This window comes from Tyto alba, unplaced genomic scaffold, assembly GCF_018691265.1.
Source record: "Tyto alba isolate M040663 unplaced genomic scaffold, T.alba_DEE_v4.0 Super-Scaffold_47, whole genome shotgun sequence".
NCBI lineage: Eukaryota > Metazoa > Chordata > Aves > Strigiformes > Tytonidae > Tyto > Tyto alba.
In genome coordinates this window covers 25715584-25734786 of record NW_024881323.1, presented here as the reverse complement: position 1 = coordinate 25734786, position 19203 = coordinate 25715584, and the positions used below count along the sequence as shown (strand labels likewise).

Sequence of the window (19203 nt, the reverse complement as noted above, 5' to 3'; positions counted from 1 at the left end):
TAATCTATTCATAAGGCCTTTCTGCTTTTGCTATGACCAAAAAATGCGAATGAGTTTTTTCTAGAGGTATTAATTTGTTGATTGAGGCTATTACTATTAAAGTAACAGTAGTCCTACTATAACAGTCATAACTCAGTTTTCATTAAAATATGGAATAAAAGACAGTCTCTGTCATAGCTGTCTTGCTTTGGTATTCTAATTATAAATACTGTTCTCTCTTCATAAGCCTAAAAGGGGGGAGGTTTGGCTTTGAGCTTCTTGTAATGGCTAATGTCTAATAATTTTATTGAGAACGTGGGCTAACCATCTACTCCTTCATCAGCAAATCATGCCAATAGTAGGTGAATTCTCAGAATTCCCTTTGTTTCTCTCTGAAATTTCAGATTAAAAAAAATAAGTTGTCATTTGTATTGTAAATGTGAATATAGAAATAAGCTGCATCCAATTGCATTTTTTAATATGTAAGCTAATATATGTATCCAAAAAGCAACATCTTTTTATGCAGTCCATTATGTAAAATATTCTAATTGAATATTTAATTTTAGCCAAAGGAGCTAGTTATCCACTTAAAATAATTTAATTTAAAATGTATTGAATTAGCATGATTTCACCTTCTTTAAAGGAAATGCAGATGTCTCCCTGTGTGATAGATACACTAGCATCAAAATACAGTTTTCTGTAATTAAGTGCATTTGTCTGAACTTCAGGCCTCCAAGATGCACTCACATAAAATATGCTTTAGAAGAAATGTGGATGTTCAGAAAGATACTTACATACATATTGTGCTTGAAGTATGGGAGTAACTCTTTTCAGGAGGGCACTAAGGCATGTGCTTTGCCTGCAAAAATGTGTGCAAATACTTTGCTGAATCAGGAGTCAGCTTTTCAGACTACTAGCAAAACTTTTATTCTGACTGGAGCATAAAATACCTGCCCTTTATGGAGTGCATTTTAAGCATTAGGTTACAACGTTATCAAATCACAGTATACTCTTTCCCCCTGGGCTGATGCTTTGAATCATTTAAAAACACTGGAACTTCTTTTTCCTGTTGCACTTAGGTACTGAAACTTGTCCTGGCGTTGAACCAAAGAAAGAAGATAAACAGCTGAGCACTAGTTCTGCCGGTGTAAACAAAACTGAGAGACAGACAGAGGCAGCAAGCCTGTGGGTAGCTGCAGGAAGGGACCACATGGAGGAGCAGCACTGCAGTGCTGAATCAACACTGGAGCCACACACCCAGTCCACGGGGACAGTGGGCAGGCCTCCTTCGGGCTGTTTATCGCCTGGGAATGCCGGTAAAGATAACAGTTTGCAGCTGAGAGAAAGACAGCTCTCTGAGGATGCGGAAAAAATAGAAGGCACAGCTGGGGAGCCTGGAGTGAAACTCCCTCTTGAGCCAATAGTAGATGCTTTGGTTTTAACAGATGCTGATTATATGCCTACAGATTTGGTTCCTACTGATAAAGATGTGCAAGCTGATAGAAATCTGCTCAGATCAAGACATGCAGCTGGCTCTTCAGAAGGAGTTGCTAGTGGCCAGCTTGGAAAGCGTGATTTAAAGCAGCAACAGGAACAGCCTGACGATGATGATAAATCTTCACAGGACAGAACTGCATCAAATGTATGCTCCGGGTGTAATAAAGTATCTGAGCATGAGAGTACTGCCTGTTCACAGGTATGCAAGGAAATACAGAGAACAGCAGGACAGGAGGAGAAGGTAAATAATGAAGAACAAGAAGATTTATTTCTCAGATTTCTAAATGGTAACATAATAGACACTGAAGAATCATTTGCAAACTTAGCAAACCAAGAGGACTTTGAGACTCTTCCAGATATTTCACCTGAACAAGCATCTTACAACTCACTGGAAGCTTTATCACTAGATGACAGCTTTTCTTCTCTTGATGAACTTGCAAGAAGGATAGAGGTTGCTGAGGTAAATACTGTGAGTCCTCTAAAATCTTCTATGTTTATTTCAACTGAAATATTTTAGATATTGCCAACTCCAAAATATGTTAAATATTACTTCGGATATCGGTCTTTTTAATCTGGAAAGAAATCTCTACTTGTTTAATTGTTCTAATTCAGAAAAAAGTTTCTTTTTGCCTGTTTGCAGCCTCCTTGACCAGCAGTGCTCTGTGTTTCTAAAACTTAGACTGATTTTTACATATGAGTATGACCACCTTTTTTTTTTTTTATTCTGACACACACTGTTAGGACATGGCCTGACAATTCCTGTTGAATAACAATTCATATCAGAGGTCTGCGTAATACCTATGACGTGGTTCGTTTCTACTCATAGAATAAAATTTGCTTTTCTGTGCCTATTCAGTGTAGGTGAGAACTACATATGTCATAAAGTCTGTATATGAATGTATGGGCTTCTAATTTTGCCAAGTTTAGGCAGTTTTGTTGTTCAACTAAGAAAGAACTTCTAAGTGTGAACCCACCTTCTGAAGCACTGCTGATAGGCCACAAGAAGGATGAGTGCTTCATAAGATAAATTGTTCTTCTGAAAATATAGATTTACTGCTTGGGACCTTTTTGGAGAAGGTTTAATAAACTTCACTTTATTTGTCTTCTGGTTTTGGTACATTTGCAACCATGAGCCCTTAAAAGCTTTTTCTTTAAATGAAAAAATGAGATTATTGTAAAATGATGTGATTCCAGATGCTGGAGGGGGAAGACTTGTAAAAGGTATCTTAGCTCATCTCTATTCTTAATGCATGTAATAATACAACATGCCATGGCAGTAAAGTAACAGTACTTCTCTGTAGATCAAGAGCTGATGCACGGAGACCAAGAACCCACAATCACTCAAGGACAGCAGCCGAGCAGGGGACTAAATGCTGGAGATCCATGCTGGTGTTATTACATGTTTGGCAAAATCTCCAGAGCTGGAGACAGAGCATTTTGGTTTTTCTCCCTACCTAAATTGCTTCTTACTTCCTTTCTAAGATCATTCATCCTGACCTGTCCTTAAAACAGCTTGTTTTTTTGTGGGATGTCAGAAACCATACCACATACCAGGACTGAGGGCCATGTGCATGAAGCTGTACACAAGCTCTTAACAACACACAGATGTGGAACCCACATACATGTTCATACATGCAATCAAACTTTTGCACTAGAGCCACTGGCATGTGTTCACTTAGAGGATGGTTTTGAAAAAGAGCTTTTTGTTGAGAGTCTGGCTCAGCCTATATACATGTATAACATAAGAGTAATTTAAATATCATCCCTTAGGATTAGATTTCTTTCGAGCCCACTGAAAGTTCAGCATTTTAAACTACAGGAGAGAATTGTTCTGTTTCATGTACAAAAATCCTAAATTAATCCTATAGCAACTATTTTTAAATTGCTCTGTGTGCCATGTGCATTTTAGAGGATGGGATAGGAAGCAGCATATCGATAGCGTTAGAAAAATTATGCTTGGATTGATTGGCCCAGTGACTGATGATGGTGCTTTACAGGGAATCTAATTTCATTTCTAGTTTGCTATCCCGATGCTAGGATGGCCAGTTGAGTCTCTGAAGAGTCTTTCCATAGTACTTTTTCTGGCCATATAAGGCATCATGTTGGCTGGCACTGGTGGGAGTCGTCTTAAGTCATTCTTAGCAAGAGGCCTGAGTTGTGTGTGAGGCAGGGGGCTTAAATCAGGGAGAAGAGAAGAAGGATTAATCTCAATACAACTAAAATCTGTAATATGCAGCATCTGGGGCTGTTTTGCAACACCTGAAATTTCTAGATGCAGCATGGTGAGTTAAAGACAGCACAGCAACTTGTATTGTTTGATTATACACATATATTTTGTTTTTTCCAGTTAATCTTACCACCTACCATTACCCTACCATTATTCCAGTGGTTGCTTTTCAGAAGTGGTGAGCACCCACAGCTTCCAGGGAAGACACCCCGAATTGAGAGAGGCTGGCACCCCTGAGAAAGCACCACTGTTAACTTGCTTTCACTGATTTTGTTTCAGTGCTAAAAATATGATTCCACTGATGTTTTGACAAGCAGACTGATCTTTGCACCCAGCCGTAACATTTCTTATTTTCTTGTCCTCTTGAAGCCTTTGAAGTTGCTTTGTTTGGGCTGCTGCTATCTAATAACAAAGTTTTCATACAGTAATTGTGTAAGAAGTACCTAGAAAATGCATTGGTGGGCATGTGAATGAAATGAGTTACATGAAATGTACCAGTGTGACAGGAAAAAAAAAAAAAAAACAAAACATAAAACAATACGACTGTGATAAAACTTGTCATGGAGTGAGTATTAACAAAATTGCCACCAATATGTAAGAATGGAAAGCAGAAATAAAGATCATTTTTAAATAACCTAGGTACAAAAGTCATATGGTAGGACAAAAGTTCATTAATATTCTTCAATGGAGGTGTAGTATTGCTTTATTGGAAATGGGGAAGGGTAAGTTATAGTTAGGAAGTTTTGTTTGACTCCATGTAGAGATCAAAGAATCATCGTATGTAGTGCTCTAATTTAGATCCTTTATGACACTTGCTTTTGACTACCATTTACGAAGACTAATTACAAGACTGAAAATCCACTGAATTCTGATTCTGGCTTTAAATAATTGCAAAACTGAAATAGTACGTTACATATTGTACAGTCCCTAGTACTGGGTATTTCTTCACTAGTACAAACTGCACGACAAAGTGCAAATGATGGGAAATCACTGTCATTTTATAGGAACTAGATCCATGCAGCTAACAAAGAGCTTTGAAGCACAGTCAGCAGTTGGCAGCAACAGATATCAGAAGTGTATAACCTCTTCTTGAATCTCTTTGCTGTCATTTCTGTGAGAATGAAATGACACACCAGCAGTCAAACAAATTGTAACCTCAATAATGTAAGTTGCATCTTGCTATATGAAATAAAAGTTTATATCATAAGCTTTTTATCTGAGTGGGAAATGAGTAAAATCTTAATGTTTTTCCTTGTTCAAAAATTATAAATTGAAATTTCTTTCAGAAAGCAAAGATAGTGAGACTTTCTACATCTCTCTACAAAAGGTAGTAGCTTTTGGTTGGCACTATTTGTACACCACGACTTTTAAAAAGTACTGAGTATGTACTGACTAGCAGCTGATTTGACTGCAGAAATGAAGTCTCCACCTACCTACTAGTTCTGCAGACAATGCCTTGTTGAGATCCTGTGTTCTCTTGTATGGCTTGGGTCCTGTAGTTTTAAGTTTGCAAGAACTGTGCTTCAGTATGAAATGCTTACGTGGTATCTGAGATATTTATTGCTGTATAAAGGAGCTCTGGTACTTGCCTGGTAAGCATAGCCACAGAAAAATGGTTAGAGTCTGATGCTGCGGTACGAATACTGAATCTGCTAAGTTAGCTCCTTTTCAATGTCAAATTATTCATGTATCTAATGTATTTTATTAGCGAAGGGGCTTGTCTGCTGCTTACAGCTTAACCCAGGGCAGTCCTGCTTTTTGTCAGTTTGTCGTACAGTTAATGGATTACCACTTGAAAAAAATCTTGTATTGCTAGAAATAAAACTGTAGGCCTTTGCCAAGTAACTGAATAAGGAATACAGCCCACAGAAAAATACACAAACAAAACTCCTCCTTGCGTAGTTCTTTGCATTCAGACCAAAATACTTCATGCAATGAACTTTTCTTCCTAGATCCCAGTTTTCAGTGCCTCCAGTTGTGGGGGTTTAATTAATTTCTGTATGCTATGAATTATTCCAATAGTCAAGTTTACCTGTTTTCTCTAAGAGCTTGAAGTACCTCAGGACCTTATTTTCATAGTTTTGTCTAAAATGTTTATAAATATGTACATACTTCATGTTGCCTTTCTCTAAGGCGCGCGGTGGCCCGGTTCAGGAACGGCACGGCAACCAATCCCAGGTTCCGTGGTCCATCAGCACACATACACCAATATGGTGGAGGCAAATGGCGTTTATTGTTAGGTTACATTGCCTTATATAGTCTAAGTCTACTTCGTCACTTCCGCCTGCTTACATTAAGGGTCCATGTCTCTTGGTTATAGGGAGGGAGGCTCTACCTTTCCCTACAACGCGGTATCTTCCGGTCGCCGGACCCCAACTGCCACAACTTCATATTTGGCAAAAACATGTATAATGTAAGATATTTTAAAATAAATATTTTCTTAGCAAATGCTCTTTCAAACAAGCAGGGAAGAGACAGTTGGTTTCATTAGAGCTTATTTTTTCTAATTTTGCAGACAGGATATTAAACTTTATCCAAAAAATTTTAAAACTTTCCTGTGAAGCAGAATCACTTTGTATTAACAGTGGTAAAAAGAGAAAAACTAAAATATTTAACAGAGTTTAAATTGACCAACAGTCATTGCTGCTTTCCTTTTTGACCGTTGGTCAAAATGCCACCACGTACCTGTTTGCCATTTTCGGTTCCTGTACATTAATTATAAAAGCTCTGGTCAAAAGCTTTTGTGAAGGCCAGCAAGGCTGAGTAAGTTCAGTTACACAGATGTTCCAATAGCATCTCTTGTTAATTCTCTAACTTAGTATTAAGAAAATGTTTGAAGTTTCAGTAGGGTCCTTTATGCAGCTCTTTTATGTAACACAGAGCTGTTTGCAGGGCAACCTTGTGCAAGCCTACATTTCTCCTCCTGGGGTTCAAGTCAAGCAGAGGCTTGACTTGTGGTCAGCTGTATTAACCGCAGTTCCCTCGTTAACTTCCAATTTACATAATGTATTCTGCCTTTTTAAATTCCTCCTGCCTCCTAAAGACTGGGATGAAAAACTTCGTCTTGCATGGCAGCTAAGTCCCTCTCCTTGGATGTTTAATTAATGGGACATGGATCTAATTGAATCAGTTTGTACGTTGCTTTGAAATCTTTTGAAATGAAAGGTACAGTAGAAAAATACATTTACAGTTGTTTTAATTCAATGAGATTTTAGTTGTAGCAAGACAGACCCTAGTTTTACGTGACAGTCTGTCTTACAGTTATGGCATTTTTATGGCTGAAAATAAGAAAAATAAAATGTGGTGATGTTTGCATTAAATATTTTTGAGCTACAGTTGAGAATATGGTAGAAAAGAAGGTGTAAATATTGCTTTATGCAGAATTTCACATTTGTATTTGCATTTTAACAATAAACTGTATCCTGATTAGGAAGCATAGCTTTGTAGGCCTTTTGCAGAACAAAACAAAAACCTTAATTACATGACTCGTGAACTTTAAAGGCAGATGAAATATTCTAAGTAGGAATTACATACCTTGTAAAGGGGACATTCGTAAAAATATGGTCTATGGCTTTTTTGGGGACAGGAGAGTTAACACGAGCCACGGTGATTTTATTATAAAATCAAAGCCCTTGCTCCCCTCTTTTTGAGCAAAAGATGTTGAGAACAGAGAACATACGTGCTGTGTTGATTAGTTCTTTATACATTTAGAAGTAAATCCTGAACACAGCCAAATAGGCTGGCAGGGAAAGGAAGTGAACCCCGTTGTAGCAAGACTTTCCTTTTGTAGCAAGCATTTTACCTAACTGTAATCACTGAAACTCACGCTTCCACATAATCCCATCAAAGGTAGTCCTCTGGTTTTAAGCTTGGCGAAGACAGAGCTTGTGACACAGTCATTCAAAAACTACCAAGAGCCAACAGCCAAAACGATGTGCCTTGGTTTGAAAAGGCTGCTGTTGGAGTGGACCACCACCTGCTGCTCTCAGGGCAGACTGGAAGTGGCGCCCCGCCGTCCCTGGGTGGCATTCCCACCAAGTGCAGCCCGAGCTGCCTGCGAACACGCGTGCCAGGGCTTGGGGCACCCTCATTACAAAAGCCATGCTGTACACAGGAGCTTAAAATAATCTACTCTTTTTAGAGGACATCATTTCATCTCTGTCCTCCTAAACAAATAAGTCAAATTAAAGCACTCCTACACAATCCCCCTTCCTTGTCACAACAAGGAAGCATAAGTGCTGATTTTTGGCTGAGCTAATAAATTTTCATGGCAGTTCTGCCATGTAAATCTGTACGTTACCAGTAGAAGCTTCATCTCAGTGCACTTGTCTGTTGTGATGAGACACTTGCGGGCTACTATTTCTGGTTCATTTATGCCAAATAGTGGTCCTCCATATGTTGACTTAATTTCTTTCCACCACCTCCACGCTTTCACTACTTTGTAAGTACTTCGTTGCATTATTTCATTGAATAATCCATTCAAGCTCTTGAGCAGGTAAGCAAAAGGGAAAGTGACTATCAAAAAAGAAAGTGTGGCAGAGATCAGTTTTATCCCCTCAGCTGTGATTTTGGGGAAAACAAGGCTGCAGGCATATACCCACAGTGACCAACTCTGTGAGTTGTTCAGGGCAACATTATTTGGCCAATTGAGGGCTATAAAACAGTGCCAGACTAGAAACCTGCAAATGTAATTGCCACATTTACCAGTTAAAGTGTTGCAAACGCCAGTGCCATAGTTGGGGCAGTGCCTATTGGATTGTGCTCTGCGTTTGGCTGTGTTCAGTGCACCGTCTCTCCAACTGCACTACGCGTCGATGCATTATATAAGCTTGTAGCGTGAAGCAAGTTTAGGAGCATAAGTTACAAAGTCACTTTTCTGTTTTTCTACTGCTGTTATAATTTCAATGCAGATGAGTTTTTATGTATGGCCTTCTAACTTGATTCAATTATGGGCGGAGTTAAGCAGTCAGTTGTCTGCAACTATGGTGTTATCTGGAGCATTGCCTTTCTTCCACTTTGAGTTTTTGTAAAAATTAAAGGCATTTGGGGTCATCTACATATATGAGTTGCAAACTCAGTTGCAAATGTGATGTGCTTTCTTGTCCGTAGCACAAATGTATACAGATTACTTTGCAATTTAACAGATGTTATTGCTGATCTGCAGAATAAGTTTTAAGAGTGCTACTCAGATTTATGAAGAGATGACTAAGACTTTTTTTCAGGTAAAGATGATCTCAAGATAAAAAGGGGCATGTCTAAATATACTTCCTATTTTAATTTCTGCTTATTTCTAGCACACCGGGAACTGCTTGCTTAGGAAAGCATTTTTCTCCTGGTACTTCTACTTTCATTTCTCTTCTAACTAGGAAATTACAGACTGCTTAGGCTGCTATAACATCTTAGTATGGCTTAGCAAATACTCTTGCAGCTAAGCCAAATGCTGTAGCAAAGGAAAAAGAAGTTTCCATTTATTGACTTGTTGACTGTATCGCTGTTTGTGCAAACTGTTTGGGTGACCAGCCTGTAGGGAAGGACTTTGGAACTCCGGCTGCATCCAGAGCGTTTATTACAAAGTGGAGCTGGAATCTATCCAGAGCACTGAGGCTTGCTTTTTCCTGCTGTTATCTCTTTTTGGTTTTGTGTCCCCACTGTAGCTTGTTGTCCACTCTGGGAAACCAATTGCAACACTGGGAAATGAATCTCACAATAAGTATTTGATAGTCTCTGCAGGATTCTATCTTTGGAGAGGCAGCAGCAGTGTGTCACTGACTCCTTACTGTCCTCTGATGATGGGGTATTTGGTGCGAACCCTCACCACTGCCCCAAGCCCTGTGATTTAATAATGTGAGCTTACAGAGGAGCTGTTGCAGGGAATACAAAGTATGATCCAAACAGTAAATGTATGTGTATTTAACTTTGATAGCAATTAAGGGCAAGTAGTGTCAGCATACAGCAGAATGATACTGCTGCTGTCCTGCACGTTAAGGAGTTGATGTATTCGAGAAGGAGGTTTCACAAGTGCTGAAACATTTAAGAAGAGTGGAAACCATTTTTTAACTGTTTAGCTAATTTCCTCCTTAAAGTCATTCTACATAGATCTCATGCCTGGATTTCTTACACCTCTCGTGCCACTTGCTGTCTTTCCTGACAGATTGCCCCAGCAGAAGGATTGGTGTCTATACTAAAGAAGAGAGATGATAGGGAAGGAAAAACAATTGCTCAAGTACGGCAGAGGCAAACTAAGAGAAGAGTGCGATTCCAAGAAATGGAAGACACATTGGATCAAGGTAACTTAAAGCTGTTAATTCATGGGTTGTACTCTTGGGGTGCAAATGGTGTTGATCTTTTTGTTCACAAGAGCAAAGTGAGCGTTCATTGTGCAAACTGTCTTGGCTTTTAAAAACTTAAGTAGTAAGTGAAGGTGATTGATCAAAGATTGTTCTATACCAGGTTTGGATAACAAGGCTACAGAAAGATACAATAAGTACACTTCTCTTTTAAATCTTGGTTGAGACTGAAGCCACAGGTTTTTTCCTTTGGCTGAATGATTTGCAAGTGACATCTAATGGGTGACCTTTCATTAATGTTTAGAGATTAGAGGTGGGAAGTGCAGGCTTGCTCTGTAAACCTAATCCATGTAGGTAAAGAGGAGGGCAAAAGAAACAAGTATCTTGTGCTTTATCCACAAGTAGCTTTCCAACCCTTTCTAGTAGGTCATGAGATTGGAGGGTGTCAGATTTTAACCTTGCTTTATAATTAAACATCCATATATATTTGCTAGCTGTCATTACATTTGGCTAAACACCTTTCTGCCTTTTTGATGGGCTAAATAGCCTCATAAGAAATACAATATGTTATTTAGTTATGCTCTTCTTGGAGTTTAAGATCTCTCTTATTCAAACAAAAGATATAATAAGAAAAATATTTTTGGTTACTAATGATAGTACTTTCTATATCTACTGTGTGCACCAGCCACTAAAAGGTATTAATGCAGGTCTTTAGAGATTAAAAGCGTATTAAGTGCATCTCACACACTGAAAAGATAATCCATTTGCTGCTCGAAAGGGAGCTTATCCCACCTTTTTCTTGAAATTATTTTGAAACAATTCATCTTTTAAATCAAATTTCAATTAGAGTTTCTTCTATAATTTTTTCCCCAGGGATTTAGTGATTCAGAAGGAAAGTTGTTTATTATTATTACAATAAATCTGATTTCAAGCACACAGAGAGTCCCTAAATGTTTCTTATTTTTTGCTTTTCCCCTGTTTCTTCTCCCTGATGTAGAGTGAAGGGAGTTCAGAAATTTTCTTAGAGCCCCTTCAACCTGACAGAAGATGCAGATGTTGTTCATGCATACAAGTTACCAAGGACAAGTGAGGTTGTGAGGATGTAGCAGCACCTCTGCAACCTCTTTATTGCTCTTACTCTGGAATAAACAATCATTCAAAGAGTTACCACAGAATAACTGAGATATAAAATAACCCTTCACATTAGCCTACCCTGAAGGTTTTGTTTCTATCCTTACAGTCAAAACGTAAGAGTAAACACAAACTGTTCATGGTAGCACAGTCAATGTCAGTAGAAATGATGCAAGAATGTTTCCGTTTTTGGTTTGGTTTTGTTTTTGTTTTTTTAGTTTCAAAGCTTTCATTTCATTTTAACTATTTCCATGAAGGAGGGCTTTGGTTGTGGGACGTTCTTACAGTTAAGTGAATTTTCCTTCAGTGTAGAATGACTCCACAAGTGATATCAGCAAGGACAGGTACACGGGTTGCAGAAATGAAGCTATGTAATTATTCAGGTTTCTGAAAAGACTGGGTAGAGAAACGTACAGTTCCTGGTATGTATTATGGTCACTTGGACACAAGTTACTTTAAACGTGTTTACCTCCTATCTCGGATTTTCTCACACATGTTCACAGTGCTTTGTATATTAGTGTTTTTCACCTCTTCTGGTCTTTTATTTACAGATGAAGTAGCTGGTGGCTCCTGTGTTTTGCTGATCCTGCTGTGCATAGCAACTGTTTTCCTTAGCATTGGAGGAACAGCACTGTACTGCACCTTTGGTGACCTGGAATCCCCTGTGTGTACTGATTTGGCAGCCAACACGGATTTCTATTATACCCAGATATTGCGGTGTATGGAAGAACTTAAACACTGGATAGCCTTCTCATAGTTGAACTGCGTGGAGACAGCACATTGAGAGCTCAGCAGTGGTGACTGGAGAGGGTAGAAATAAATTGTGATTTCAAATTCTCTAACACTTGCCACCTGCAGGTGATGTGTATTTGATGATGTACTTACGCTTTTACTTAGAAATCAAGAAAATTCTAGTTTAGCAATCAGGTGGCAAAATGTTCACATCTTAAACTGTAGCAGTGTGGTAATGGGAGAATAAAAAGTTATTCTTTTCACCCTTTTGAGAGTAGGCGAGTAGCTTTTCAACAACGTAAGCAAGTGAAGAAGAAAGAAGAAAATCAACTGTCTTCTGCGTGCTCTCCCATTGCCACACATTGTGTAAGCAATCTCTGGAAGCTTAGTAAAAGGACAGCTTTAATTTACAGCTGTTTGTGCAAAGGTGTTGCCTCCAGCTATCACGCAATAAGTCTGTGTTTTATGGAAACATTATTTTTCTTCTGTCTTACTATTTTTCTCCATTTTAATTCTCCTGATGAGCCATGTAATTATTTGGGTGGAGTGAGAAGAGTGCAGCAGCATTCACGGAGCCCTCATTTGGTGATTAACAAGCTGACCCTGTATCTTACAGAGTGGGATAAATCTGCTGGCAGATTTCACTAAATTTCCTGGAACTTTACGCCCAGTATTGTGTGGGCTGTTTTAGAAATGGAAGGTTAAAAGAGAAATCACTGGTCTCACTAAAGACAGAAACAAAAGTAAGATGTTTATTAAATTATTCGTGTTAAATAGTAAAGTGGCTTTGGCCAATTTTAAAGCACCTGGTAGCAGGTGTGGGGCTAACTGGGTTTTCTATCCAGCTATGTCACTGACTTGCAGTAATCACTTTGTGCCTCAGTTTCACCTCCATAAATGGGGAATAATGATCCTTGCCTTTGTCTGTGAATATTTATTGCAATTAGGGCTCATGTCTGATTCATCCCAGATGAGCGCAGAGGATCACTGAATCGCGTGGCTGCAGCCTCTCTCAGTGAGTGAATGCTTGTGTAAAGTGGGACTGCTCCAACAGAAGAGATTCAGAGGCTCACTGCAGATCCACGGCCTGTTAGTAGTCCAGGGCATTCGTTCTGGCAGATAAAAGCACATTGGCATCTATTTGCCCTGCAGTTCTGAGACTTGCATTGTAAAATCAGTTCTATTTCTAGCAGCTATACAAAACAAATCTAAATCAGTACAAAGACTCATTTTAAATGGGTATTTCTATCACTTGGTGCTCAGCCCTCCCTGTGTGGCATGTGAGAGAAACACTGAGATGATGGTGAAGGTGAGAATTAGATACACAGGCCTTTGGCCCACACTCTGGTCAAAATGTGGCAACTGTTCTTGCACCGGGCATAATGGCCCATCCCTGCTGAAGGTGTTAGTGGGAAACGATTCCTTTACACCTCAGGAAACAGCATTTTTGAGGGGTCCACTTCACTCCATGATTTCCTGCTTACTAACGTTGTATGATGCAGTGTGTTCAGGTTTAGAATATTATTTTGTAAAATACTATGAAGTAAAATCTTCAAGACATTGCTCAGAATTATAACATTAAATTATCGTGCTTTCTGGCATTTGCAAGCAAATTGTCCCTCTAGTGAGCTTGATTGTTCCTAACGCACTGTTATACTTAACGGGTTTTTAAAGTGAAAGGTAAAATCACGTTTTTTTTCTAGAATAAATTGCATGTATGATTTCTCTTTTTGTTTTCTCTGCAGAGGCTTAGTTTCTTTTATACCTTAGGAAGCCTCATGTGCAGCTTTATATTAACCTAGCAAATTTTAAATGCCCAAATTAATGAAAACTTTTGTTTTCATAATGAAACTTGAGAACGGTAGTTTGGTATATTTTTTGTTTGTTGTCCTCAGAGTATTATAATGCTGGGCTAATCTAAAGGAGAAAGGGAAAGACACTTTCGTATTTTAAAGTCTTACTGGCTGGTTCAGTTTATTATTTGAAATCTGGGTTTGTTTATTTATTTAGTTTTTCTTTTAAAGAGACTCTTCATTTTCTTGTTCGGTCATTTACTCACAGAGTAATTAAAAAAAAAGCATGCATTCAGTTAAAATATGTATTTATAGTGACTATGTAGTTAGAATATGTTTTAGGTTTCTGTAACTTTGCATTGAGTGTTTCAGGATATTAAGTTTATTCCTAAAGAGACAACTGTTGATTTCAGCTTAAAAAAATCTTTTTAGGTTTTTGTGCACTTCATCATCAAAAAGATCAAGAGGTATATATAGAACTATTTATTCAAAAGTATATCAGATAAGGAGATCAAAGATCCCCTACTTCTAGGTTCATTTAATTAAAACTATTTTTAAATAATTATTTTATTTAAAACTGTAAAGCTATTTAAAGTTAAATCAATTTTTAATAAGCAGTTCAGTTTAAAATCAGTGGTCCAAATCCTGGTACGTCTGCTTTGTGCTATATTCCCAGTGCAAAGACTCACTAGTAGCAGCAGAACTGCCTGCAAGACCACCAAGAGGTTGGGCACCACTTTACCAACACGTACCCAATGAAGAATGAGCGGCCAGGCGTTCTGTCTAACTTGGCTACCTTACACTTGTCTTGTAACTTGGAGCATCTCTCCAGCCTTCCCACCCTATGCCAAGGTACCACACCTGCAAAGTCTCTTGGGGTTTGCAGGAGCGGAAGGGGCACATACGCACAGGCTGCCCAGCTCCTGATCTGAGCTGTTCACTCCTCAGTTGCAACCGAGTGGTTGAATCTGGACGTAATTTCTGTTGGCGTTCCTTTATAAAAAGCTGATGCTACTAATTCTTGCTTCATATGACAGTTCTGTTAGTGCAAATAGTTTGCATGGTCTGTAGTACATTATCAAACTTGCAGCTACCAACATAACAAAATTTGCTTTGCGTTAAACTCCAGAGAATGTGCAGGTAGGCCTGATGTTGTCTTTCCTATGTACTCTGTTCTCTTTAGATTGCTGGTGGCATTGCTTCCACCTGGGTGACTTTAGGGGTTAGAATCTTAGTCAGGTAAAACAAAGCTAAAAGAAATAGTTGATTTGAACAATTATTCCTCTTGTCTGAGTATTCTGAGGTAAAATAATACTGAGCAACAGCCAAGATTGCTACAAGGAGGAAGAAAGCAGAGGGGAAAAGGCTTTTTATTTTTCCCCCCTTTGTGCATTTTAAAGCCCTTTGTGTATGTCTTTTTATTTATTCTGTTTCCTTCTCTGCCACTGTCTTTATGGCTCTTCTGCTTGGCAGTAGGGGAAACATACTATGCCAACATAAAACAATTTGTAGCTGGTAGGGAAATTCAGGGAATGATTCAGTACTTGACAGTAGTTAAAAGTCATTTCTTAAAATATGACTGCATTTCAGGCTGATAGTGTACCTTCATATCACCTTACCACTTAAAAACAAAACAAAACAGAACAACAAAAGCCAAAAACACAACCACTTAACATACTACGTAATCACTTGCAGCATTCTACTAGAAACCCAACCTTCCAGTTTGTTCTTTGAGCATAATTATTTTGAAAACATTCTTGTGGTAGAGCAAAACCAACAAGACACTTAATGTAGATTCAGCACAGGCTGCCAAAAAGAGCTTTCTGATGACATAATTAACACCCTCACCCCAAATAGCCTAGCGTACACCAAGAAAAGCGCTGTGCCGTAGCATAGCCACACTATACTACAGGCTTGTTTAAAAAGCAGCGTCAGTATGGAAGCAGATATTCCACAGCCCAGATATGCCAGCAGAAGTTTGCAATCTAGACACAGCCCGTGTTTTAAAATTTTTCCAATGTCTTTCCTTTCATACTTGGAAAATGCATAGCCCTGGTGGCAAGCAGTAGGAAGCAGTCTAAGAAAAAGGGAAACTCTGGCTTAGGGTTTTCGGGAGTAAAGGGCGAGCTTGAACTATCAAATAAGCAGAGTAGATTGGAAGTCCAGATTCTTGTGTGACTGGGTACTATTCCACTCAATAACTTCAAGGGATGTTACCTTCCTAAGAGAACATGTTTGCCTACTTTGTACTGTAATGTAAAACCAAGACCATCTGAAAGGACTAATAACTATTTGTAACAAATTTAACTTCAGCTTCTTTTAGCAGAAGGAGTAAATAATTGTGTTTGAAACCGTCACTCAAGCTTGTAATTTAAATACTGTGGTAAAAAAAAAAAATAAAAACTGTCCCAAAGAAAATATATGAACCCTCTTGGGTACTGTGATTTCTAAATGTATAAAAAGACTGAGAAGACTTTCTGTGAAATTCAAGTAAATGGGCAGTAGTTCCAATAAGAATTTCACGGTCAAACCCAAACCAGAATGGAAAATAAGGATAAAAAGTATAAGATTTGGTTTGTTTTTTGGTGTAGTATATTTTTCCTGGGTGGGTTAGTTTGTTTAATAGCTAAACGAAAAACCAGCTTACTCACAGAGCCTGGTTGCTCTAGACAGGTGGGTTTAGAGTACTAAAATGTGGCCCTACTGCATCATTCTGAAAACAAATTGAGAGGCACTAAGTTTCAGAATTCCTAGTAAATGGTGGGGGGGGTGTATGTCTGTGTGTGTGTGTGTCTGTGTGTGTGTGTCTGTGTCTGTGTTTGAGACCTGGATAGTGGTCACAGGCCATTCTGCTCTTTGAGTTCAATTAAATAAATAATAAACCAATTCCAACTCAACCCAACCCAGCAGCCTCTGGTTTGAACAGGAGCGTTCCAACACCACATTTTGCAACATCCTGCCCCCCTGCTTGGCTCTTCTCCCAAAAGACACAGAATGAGGCTAACCAGAATTTTAGACTGCTGAAAAGGTAGCGGAATACAAAGAGAAAATGAGGCAGTTTTATACACTTTGTTTTGCTTTTGTTATCTTTGTGTTGTTTTCAAGTTGCTCCTCACAGAAAAAATGAGAACTACAATGAAGAGAAAAAACGAGATTTTCATATAACTTCATTGAAATCTGTGAGAAAAATCTCACAGCAGCAAATTAAATCATAACATAGTACCTGACAACCTGGGTGTGCAGCCTAAGAGTGGTCTTTATGTGTAGAAGTAAATTGCTGTTCTTGACAGTTCTTCTGTAAAGACTGGCCTCTGGTTTCAGGAAGACAAGCAGCTGTTGTTCCACTTCCAAGTCTCGATGTGGCTCCTGACCAGAAGCAGTGGTAATCTTGAGGAACCCGGATGGGCTCCTAGAACTGGTCAGTAAACTCTTTTGCCCCAAAGACAGGCTTTGCCTTAGGCTTCAGCTTTGTAGTGGCAGCTGTGCTGATTCAATACTGCTACACACTTTGTTCCCTGAACCTGTCGGTCACCCCTTTCATTCCTTGCTTCTCCTCAACAACTTTCTCGTGAACAGTCTTCCAGCCCTGCCTTTACGAGGAGCTGCTGCAGTCTCTGTTCATGTCTTCAACCCAATGAGTCCCCTTCTGTTCCTTCTGTCTCCCTGCCCTTTACCATTTCTTTCCCAGTATGAAATAGCATTTGCTCTACTGTTCATGGGATCATAACATAAATGAGTTAGGAAGGGGGACCTCAGAAAGTCTGTAGTCCAACCTTCTGCTTAAGGTGGGCTCAACTGAGCTCAGACCCAACGGCTCAGGGCTTTATCCAGTCGGGTCTTGAAACCCGACTGCACAACCTCCCTGGGCATATTCCACTGCTTGGCTGTCCTCAGGGTGACATCCCTCACATTCTCTTCTCCATCTCTTCTCCAAGCTAAACACTGTTTTCTAGCAGCATCCTGATCCTTCTCTCTTGTCCACAACAACTTCCTTCCTGGTAGGAATCCAACATTCTCCTATTAGAATAGGGATCCTGTATGCTTCTCCTTTTCCTCTTCCACCTTACACTCACAAATTCAATGTCAAGATTTTAAAATCAGTAGTGAGGCCACAGGCAAAACTGAAATAGCAATGACAGTTACATCAAAAACTATCGATACCTCTCCCTGATTCGTTAGTGTGTATCTGTGATTTCAAAACTTATGCTGATGCTTGTACTACTCTGAAACAGCTGGTGTTTGAAGGATCTCATGCAGACTTCCATGTGCCATAATGAAATAATCAAATATTTCTCTCTAAAATAGCTACTCAAGGAAGCCTAAAGTATTTAACTATAAAGTCCTTTTTAAAAAACGAATTTTTTAGACATCGCTTCTTTGAGGCTCCATTATATCACTTCTGATTTGTATTACATTGAATTAAATGTCACGGTAATTCATCTTTGGCATAACATTAGCCTGGGGTTTACTGCATTCAGTAATGTCCAGAAATTGTGGTCATCTCTTGAAGAAAATGATGATGGGGAGTAGATGCATGCTGTTTTACAGAGTTGCTCTGTGACAGTTAAGATGTTACAGAATTTATATTAGTGAATTTCAACCAAGGGTCTGAGCCTGTACTTGGAGTCATCCTGAGCTTGTTTTTAATGGCAAACAGGCTAAAATAAAAAATTTAGAGACAGGACTGAAGCACACCCAAAATTTCAAAAGCAGGTCTAATACCAGACCAAAGCTCTCCATTAGTCTAAAAATGTTGAGCTTCCCTTTCTTGGAAACAAGTTTGAACTCAGCTTCACATGACAACAGATCAGTCAGCTCTCTCCTTTTGCTCTTTGCCAAGAAATCGTCTGGCAAAGTGTCATGTTTTAGCCAAGATGGGCCCCTGATGTTAGGACTCATTTGTTAGGCTGTTGGGAAAGTTTCCAGTAACATTTCTGCCAAATGACAGTTAATGATTGTGTCCCATTTCATTGCCTGGCTTTAAAAATGGGTTTAAGCCCCACTATTGTGCTTTCATAGACTGATCAACTTTAAAGCTGTTACCAAAAAAAACTTTCAGAGTGAGAGCTATAGTTTTTTTCAGAAAGTACCCTGTGCCCAGTAGTGCAATGAGAAAACTTCACTGATTTTCACAGTTTTGCCAAAAATATGATCAGATTTCACACTTGCTGTTTGCAATGCATGGAAGCAGTGCCATGACAGTGTTTCCTGTAGCGCACCCCTTCAGCTGGCCAGTATCCGTGCTGTTCTGAGCTGGCAGCCTTGCACGAGAAGGTAACGGTCGCATCAGAAGTGGCGGTGAAAGCATACATGCACTAGAAGCTGAGCAACACGAGGATATTGTCACTTCCACATAAACCTTACACTGAAAAATGTACGTTTGGGGTTTTTTTTTAGCTTTCACTAAGAAACCATCAGTTTTTCTGTACATCATTTAATTAGAGAGAGAGAGCATTAAGCCTCCACTTCTTCTCCAGGAACTGGAATTGATGCTTTTTGTTAGAGATAACATGAATTCTGCCACTCACGTGTGATGCTGAGAATCCTCATGCTTGTA

At 39.0% G+C, this 19203-nt stretch overlaps 1 protein-coding gene across 1 annotated transcript; it reads left to right on the top strand.

Moving 5' to 3' along the window:
* The first annotated feature begins 3740 nt into the window (after positions 1 to 3740).
* Positions 3741 to 16030, top strand: LOC122154789 (consortin-like). The gene is made up of 4 exons (XM_042806594.1): positions 3741 to 3758; positions 6024 to 6116; positions 9855 to 9990; positions 11673 to 16030. The coding sequence occupies exons 1-4, from the start codon at positions 3756 to 3758 to the stop codon at positions 11876 to 11878; spliced, it is 438 nt and encodes a 145-aa protein (XP_042662528.1). The 5' UTR covers positions 3741 to 3755; the 3' UTR covers positions 11879 to 16030.
* The last annotated feature ends 3173 nt before the right edge of the window (positions 16031 to 19203 follow it).

Excerpts from the sequence above, each read along its gene's own strand:
- LOC122154789 (XM_042806594.1), top strand. Across the intron at positions 6,117-9,854 it reads TTGGCAAAAACATGTATAAT|ATTGCCCCAGCAGAAGGATT; the intron begins GTAAGATATTTT and ends CTTTCCTGACAG. Across the intron at positions 9,991-11,672 it reads GGAAGACACATTGGATCAAG|ATGAAGTAGCTGGTGGCTCC; the intron begins GTAACTTAAAGC and ends TTTTATTTACAG.